Source organism: Cyrtonyx montezumae, unplaced genomic scaffold, assembly GCF_038088225.1.
Source record: "Cyrtonyx montezumae isolate F1298 unplaced genomic scaffold, pur_monq_1.0 scaffold_10, whole genome shotgun sequence".
NCBI lineage: Eukaryota > Metazoa > Chordata > Aves > Galliformes > Odontophoridae > Cyrtonyx > Cyrtonyx montezumae.
The window spans coordinates 37,000,333-37,007,758 of record NW_027071826.1 but is presented as its reverse complement, the minus strand read 5'-3'; the positions used below and the strand labels follow the sequence as shown (position 1 = coordinate 37,007,758).

Genomic DNA, 7,426 nt, shown 5'->3' with positions numbered 1-7,426 from the left:
ATATATACACTCCAGGTGAAACTGGTAGAATATGGATGCACAGCCCCAAAGAAAAGCCTGTTTGCAGAAAAGTCCTTAGAGTTTTGCATTGGATGGGAAGGGAGTGATGAGAGGGCTGCAGGGGTTCTTCCCAGGGTGGTCAGTCTTGTTGCTGATGGCTTTGTAGGTGCAAAGAGATGAGATGATGCTCATCAAGCCTGATGACAGTCATGCCAGGAGGCATGCAGACACATGGGGAACAGGATCAGAAGTCAAAGTGGTCTTCAGAAGCTGGGAACCAAATGGAAAAGGTATTGATATGGACAGGTACAGAATATAAATACATAATCCACTGAAGAAATACAAGTGAGAGAACAGCTTGCAAATATGCAGGTAGAGAAGGTTTTAGTGGTCACAATGTGAATGTGCTTTTTTCTTCAGAGACCAGTGTTATCCTAGGACAGACAGACATGAGTGCAGACTCTGAAGAGGCCTCTTTTCCCTTTTTTAGTACTGATGAGGCTCTGTCTGGAGTATTATGCCTAATTGTGGCAAGGAGATTTCCCTAAAGCTGTAGACTGGTTTATAAAAGAGCTTAGAGAAGAAAAACAAAAATAATCAGAAGTCTATAGAGAGGATACTCTCTGCCCTTTTTTTTTTTAATTATTTTTTTTTAGTTTGCTGTGAAGACTGCATAGTAACATCTTCACTTGCTGCAAAAGAAATAAGACTTTTTTTTTTTTCTGTTGGTGGTAGACAGGACAAGATATCACCCTTATAATTTGTGTTGTGGCAGAGGACATACAGGTCAGACATTAGAAAACCTTTCTTATAGCAAGTATACTAAGCAAGCTGCTTAGAGAGTCTGGGGAGTTTTTAACTGGAGATACTTGTGTCTTCCAGGAACTGTGTCACAGTATTGCTGCTATGGGTATGGAAAAAAAATAACAAGAGAGCCCATCAAGGAATGCAGACAGCATAGCTGCAAAAACCAGTCCTTTGGGCAAAGAGGTTTCTCTTCCCATCTCAAGCTGCTGGTAATCTGGCTTTGTGGTGGTCTGGTCTGCAGCACTGCAGGTCCATGCTTATCAGCAGTTTTGGAAACAAGGATAGCAGAAGCACCTGCATGCTTTTATTGATGACTTCAGCCTTACTTTACAACCTGTCATTAGTATTTGGAAAGTACATTTGTCAGGACAAGAGGATCCTCTCATCTACTGCAATTTAAGTGCCTGGGAGCCACTGTCTTTAGAAGGATTTCAGGTTCAGTCTTTGTGTCCACATGGAAAACGGTGAGGATTTGCAGTCCTGAGAAAACTGTCATCCATCCTGTCCAGTTCTGTTCAGTTTCTTTTCACAACCAGTTTTTTTGTTCACACACTGCTCTGAAGGGAATACAGACTTTCAGCAGCACTGCCAAATATCTACTTAATGGTAGCAGATACTGATGCTATTCTAACTTCTGGTCATGTGTATCTTCCAGAATCAATCAATTCAATGTGGGTATTTGAACTGAAATTATAAGATGGGAAAAACTTTATACTTATTTAGAAATTGACTTCAGTGAACTCGGAGGCCTCCCTGTCACCCAGTCATTTGCACAGCCATGCAGCAGTGATTTCCCCGAAACTTCTCAAAAAGTTTGCCCTATAAAGGTTGAAATTTCCATGCCAAGTTTGAAAAAATATGATTTAGCTGGATGAGGCACCAACACGTTGTACAGCTGGAGTAATGGAGGTCAGCAGCACCACGTTGTCTCAGTGTATCTCAGGCTGCTTCCTGAGTGCCCTGATAGTTATAGGAGGGCAGACCGCATTCCTAGGATCCAAAGAGCAATTGCAGAGTTCTTAATGGCAACATCACTGAAGTTCTTGCACAAGATTAGGGAGGGAGAACAGAAAGGTCTGCAGCTCTCACTGACTGACCACAAAGAGAAACTTAAAAGGAAAAAGAAAGATAGCTGGAACTGACAGTATGCGAGGGGAATATTCCCTTTCAAGGACTGCACCTGAATCAGGAAGAAGCTGAGCACAGCTGAGCTGAATAGGTGCTTGCATGCTACCCCCATAGCTCTCTGTTCAGTGAGCAAGCAGTGACATGAGTTTTGTGGCCTCAGCCTCTGACATAAAGCTACCCATAAATGTGAGCAGTGTGTGTTCTTTTCAAGCCTGGTGGACCAGAAAAGAAGATCAGGAGGAGGACAGTGATCCACCATCAGTGCAGCAAGGCTGCAGCAGAACAGGGCTGAGTTGCACTGAGCCATGTGCAAAGCAAGGTCACCTGTGGCAGCACTACAGCTATATGAGAAAGGCTTTGTCATGAACTTGGTATCCCACTGTACATAAATACTTAATTTCCCCTGCAATTGCAAAAATCTTTGCTGCTGGCACTTCTGACCCCCAGTCAGGAATGACTCTGTGGATGAACAGGTCTCGCTCGGGTTGTGCTACAGGAAACATGATCCCAGTTTCAGCTTCTGCCTGAAATAACTTCATGAGCTATGTAAACTGCTTGTTATTATAAATGAAAATACAGGAGAATTCTCACCTGTGGTTATATCTAACTGCCTTCTCTACCAGACCAGAAAGGAAGATCACTATGTCTATATTTAACACTAGATAAGGGCCAGTTAGTCAGCTGCTTTCTTTGCCTTTGGTTTTTCTCTTTTAAGGCAAATGGTGACAGGTTCTTAATATGCATTACTTACAAGTTGGAGGGGCAAAATCTTGCAGTGAGTGGCAGTGCAACTAGCCAAGGAGAGGGAGAAATGCTGAGACCTGGGTTCCTTGCATGGTTGCCTACGGAATTTTATCTCTTGAGTTTACCTCAGTGATGCAGTTCTGTTGTGAGCATGTCCTGATTTTGCCGTGCAGTATAGAAACACATACATCCCTGCAGGTTGTTGCCATGTTCCCAAAGAGATTTGCTACGGTGCTACTATCTCTTTTGGAATAAAATATAACCATGTCAGAAAGCATAACTTTCTGTGACGAGCATATCAAGCTGCGATTTCTGAGATCAACAGCTGTGGGCTCAGAAGCCTGCACACAGCTGAGGAGCTCCTGGCTGTGCCTGTGGGCCCTGACCTGACCACATCGTTCTCTGGCAGTGGAGATGGTGAAAACATTTGCATGTCTTCTTGCAAAGAACTTGCAGTACTGACCAGATCCAGCCTGAGAAGAAGCAGTGGCCAAAAAGCAAAGAAACCAAACAAATAAAAATGCACGACAGGCTAATATAAACAGCGTGTCAAGAGGGAAGTAGCTTAGAGTGCTCACGTTCCAGCAAGAGCCGTTATCTCTGTTTTTCTTCCACTCTCTTCATCATGTCTTTCCCCTGTAGTCGGCCACAACCCACAGAAACGTTGTTATGACAGCTGGACCTACAGGAATCTGGGAACTGTTGAAGGAGATACCTAGATGCCTCCAGAGAAGGGAAGAGCCATTGATGTCATTTATCTGGACTCCAGTAAGGACTCCACTAAGTTCCCCACAGCATCTCTGCTTTCTGCTCCAGGGAATCCCATTAGTGAGATGCACGGTGTGAGTGTACAGGCCTGCCTCTTACCACAGCCATTCCCACGCAAAGTGGGAAAAACACTGTTTCCCTGTTCTTCATGTGGACAGGGCACTGAGCGTGGGGATGGGGAACACCAGCACTTAGGCATGCCCCACGCTCCTGCTCCAAACGACAGGAAACCCAATATGCAGTTTAATTGGTTACAAAATTAACTCCTCCTTCTCCTCAGACCCCCAAAGTCAGTCTGGGGAAATCAAGGTGCTTAATAACCGCGATCCTCTTTCCCTTCCCTTCCTTGCCAAGCTCTGCTTTACAAAGGTTTCTGGAGGCTCTCCTACTGCCCTCTGCGGGCTTCACTGTGAAGTACCTTCACTCAGCCTCGTGTCTTACGCTGAGAGCAGATCCCCTCGGATCTTCTCTCACAGCCGTGCGCTGAAGCTGTTTATTAAAATGAGCACCTCGTAGCACAGGGCTAACGGCACCCCTGTTTTGGCTGCTGACGCAAAAAGGAGCCTAGGAGAAGGCATCCGTAAAGGTTTCCACAGCAGAGATGGACGAATGAGTGAAAAGTTACGAAGGGTTGCCTTGGGGGACGCAGGTCCAGCATTCCTCCTGGTCGGTGTGCTTTATTTCAAGGATTCTTTGTGATGTTCAGGGTCCCGGCCAGAAGCGCTCTGCCCACTAACCCGGCGGCAGCGGGATGCTCGCAGAGCCCCGGGCAGCCGCGCACCGACTCGGTCCCGGGTGGGGCTCCGCGCTGCGAGGCAGCAGCACCCCCTGCAGGGCCTGGGGGTCGGGATGGGGGGGTGGAGGGGGAGGCCACGGGCACGGCCAGGTGCTGTGCGGGCTCCCGGTGCCGCTCTGGGCTCCGTGCCTTGCGGTGTCCCAGCGCGGACAGCCCGGCTCGTTCCGGAGCCAAGGCACGGGCACGGCTCCTTCTGGGAGCGCTCCGCTGCTCCTCGCGATATCCCTCGGGTTTCTTTTCGAAGCAAAAGAGACCGGTCCGCACAGCCCCGAAGGGGCAGAGCCGAGCCGAGCCGTGCCTGGCACGGCCGGGCGGGGCCACAGCGCCGGGGAGGGGCGGAGGGTGGGGCCGGGGGAGCGGGCACCTCCCCGGGGCGGGGCGGCTCTGGCACGGCACGGCTCGGCACGGCCTGCCCCCGCACGGCCCATACCGGCCGGGTAGGGCCGGGCCGGGCCGAGATGAGCTGAAGGAGGAGGGCGGGGGTCGTGGAGAAGCTCCGCGCCGCGGCGCTCAGCCCGGCGCGGCTCGGGAACGCGGCGAGCGACTGGCACGGACTAAAGTTATCCCGGAATAAGGCTGCACGCATGTGCTGTCACCCCGGATGTGAACATGCCGGTCCGGCTCCCCACTAGCTCGCTCCGCCCGGCTGTAGCGGGTGGGCCGAGCCAAGCCGTGCCGAGCCGAGCCGAGCCGTGCCAAGCCGTGCCAAGCGCGGCGGCCGCCGTACATAGCCCCTGAGGGGCCGGGACGGAAAGGGTCCGTGAGGGACGAGATGCGAGAGGCTCCTTGAGTAGGGGGGCAGCCCCGGGGGGTCGGGCAGCAACCCCCGGCACGGCCCGGCACGGCCCCGCTCGGCCCGGGGCGCCGGGAGCCGGGAGCCGGGAGCCGGGGGGAGGGGCCAGCCCGCAGCCCCGGGAGGGATGGATTTTCGTGGGAAGAAGTACGAGCGCGGCAGCAACTGGTCGGACCCCGAGGTGGTGGAGCTGCTCCAGCTGTGGGCGGACGAGTCGGTGCAGCTAGAGCTGGAGAGCTGCCTGCGCAACCAGCACGTCTTCAACCGCATCGCCGAGGTGCTCCGCGAGAAGGGCATCCACCGCACCGGTGACCAGTGCCGCGAGAAGATCAAGAAGATGAAGCTGGAGTACCGGCGCATCAAGGACAACAGCAAAGCCCCGCGGGGCGGCCGCACCTGGAAGTTCTACGACGTGATGGACCGCGTGCTCAACAGCCGGCCCGCGCTGGCCTATGGGACCGTGGGTGGTGGGGTGATGGCCACCCAGGTGCTGCAGGGCAGTGTGGTGGAGGGCTACCACCACCAGTTCGCTGCCCCCGCCCTGCCCTTCGGGCACTCCCAGCACCCCGAACTGATGGAGATCAAATGCGAGGAGGTGAACTCTGACGAGCGCTGCCTGACCCCAGAGCCCCCGGCAGCCGTGTCTTACCAGCAGGGCTGCCCTGAAGAGCACGAGATGGAGAGAGCCTTCCTGGAAAGGGCCCAGAATGACTCTCCCATCTCCAGAGTGGAGATTCCCATTGAAACCAGTGTTTCACCTTCAGGTAGGGATAGTCTTCTGCGTTCCAGCACAGGGTTGCTGCCTTGTTTCCCAGAAAGAGAGGTGTCTTTTTTTTTTTTTCCTGGTGTGCAGATACACACCTGTTTATTTATATTTATGTTTGGATCCTTGTTTTTCATGCCCCAGAAAGCTTTCAAGTAGAAGGCTGGTATCCACATTAATTGTCTTCTGGCAGTTCCTGACACGTGTCTTGCCGCAGGTAAATGAAATCTAAAATTACAGTGCTAGGCTAAATACTGCAATATGAGCACCAAAGGACTGGAGCATCTGCTCTAAGCTGGGATAGGCGTTTGTGTTAGTTTTCTGTGTGTAATGCAGACAGTACATATGTTATTCCAAAAAAATAAAAATAAAAAGAGAGAGAAATGGCGTGCTTTTTGGTACTGACTGCATGTGACCAGTGCTGTCTGCAGTCCTCATGCTGAATTATATTAGGAGACCCTCTTCTTCCACTACAACCTGTAAACTTGCAGGTGAAACTTCCTTTGTGTTCTATTTGAATGTTTTCTACATCTCGTCTTTTAAGATACTCCACAACGAAGAATATTTGGGGCTAGTCATTGTCTGGCTTCCTGATCTGCTAACTAGAACTTGGAAAGAGGACATTTCTGAAAGTCAGCAGAGAGAGCTCTGAGCTCTGGGAGTTCAATTGGCCATTGCTTAGCTGCACAGAAAGATAAACTCTGGAGATCATAGAGATTTCCAACCAGTCTAGGATAGGCTGATGGAAGAGCACAGCCTTCTTGGGAAGAAGATACGTGATAGTGTGAGGTTAATTGTTGAGATCAGGAAGAACTGCTACGGTGATTTTAACCAAATTATGTTTAAGATCCCTTCCATCCCAGTTCATTCTGAGCTATGTTTTCCTCACCATGGTGATTGTGTGGGTAGCCAAGGGCAGGACCCTTGAATTAACCCCAATGGCAATCACTGGGAGCAAGTGAGAGCCCGTCAGTGGCTTGCAGCATAGTGGGGAGCCTGGCATGCCAAATCAAGGGATGCAAAGTTGCAAACTCCAAGATGTGCTTGACAGATTTTGCTTTGTTTGCCCTAAACATCCTGCTGCGGTGTTTTCTGAGGCAGGTAGTGGGAAGCAGCCAAGCACATCCACACCATTTAACTTGCCTCACATTTCATTTTTTTCCTGCTTTCACACAACCACAGGTTTCAGTGAGCCCAGCATGGCCAACTCATCCCGGATGCAGAACGCGGTTCCTCGGCCCGGCTTCTCCGCCTTGCACCGCCTGCGGAAGAAGCGGAAAGGCCAGCGCGTGAAGGACCCGCTCGACGACCTCCTGCTGAAGACCCTGACATCACAGCGGGCCATGGAGGAGCGTTTCTTGCAGATGGAGGAGCGGCGGTTCCAGCGGGACCTGGACGTGGAGGAGCGCCGGATGCAGCTGGAGCAGCGGCGCTTCGAGCTGGAGCGGGAGCACGAGTTCCGCATGTTCAACGTTTTCGCCCAGATGCTCAGCATCCTGAAGCAGAGCCACGGCGGCGGCGCGTCCCCTTCCCTCACGATGCCTCGAGGCTTGGACTTCAGCCAAACGCTGGCAGAACTGACGGGCCGGGCGGGAGGAAGCGACCTGCGGGGGCCGAGGGCCCGAGG

At 51.8% G+C, this 7,426-nt stretch overlaps 1 protein-coding gene across 1 annotated transcript; it reads left to right on the top strand.

Annotated features, from left to right (window-relative positions):
- The first annotated feature begins 5,163 nt into the window (after positions 1–5,163).
- Positions 5,164–7,380, top strand: LOC136060795 (zinc finger protein with KRAB and SCAN domains 2-like). Its single transcript, XM_065755591.1, has 3 exons — positions 5,164–5,800; positions 6,982–7,317; positions 7,361–7,380. The coding sequence occupies exons 1-3, from the start codon at positions 5,164–5,166 to the stop codon at positions 7,378–7,380; spliced, it is 993 nt and encodes a 330-aa protein (XP_065611663.1).
- Positions 7,381–7,426: the final 46 nt, after the last annotated feature.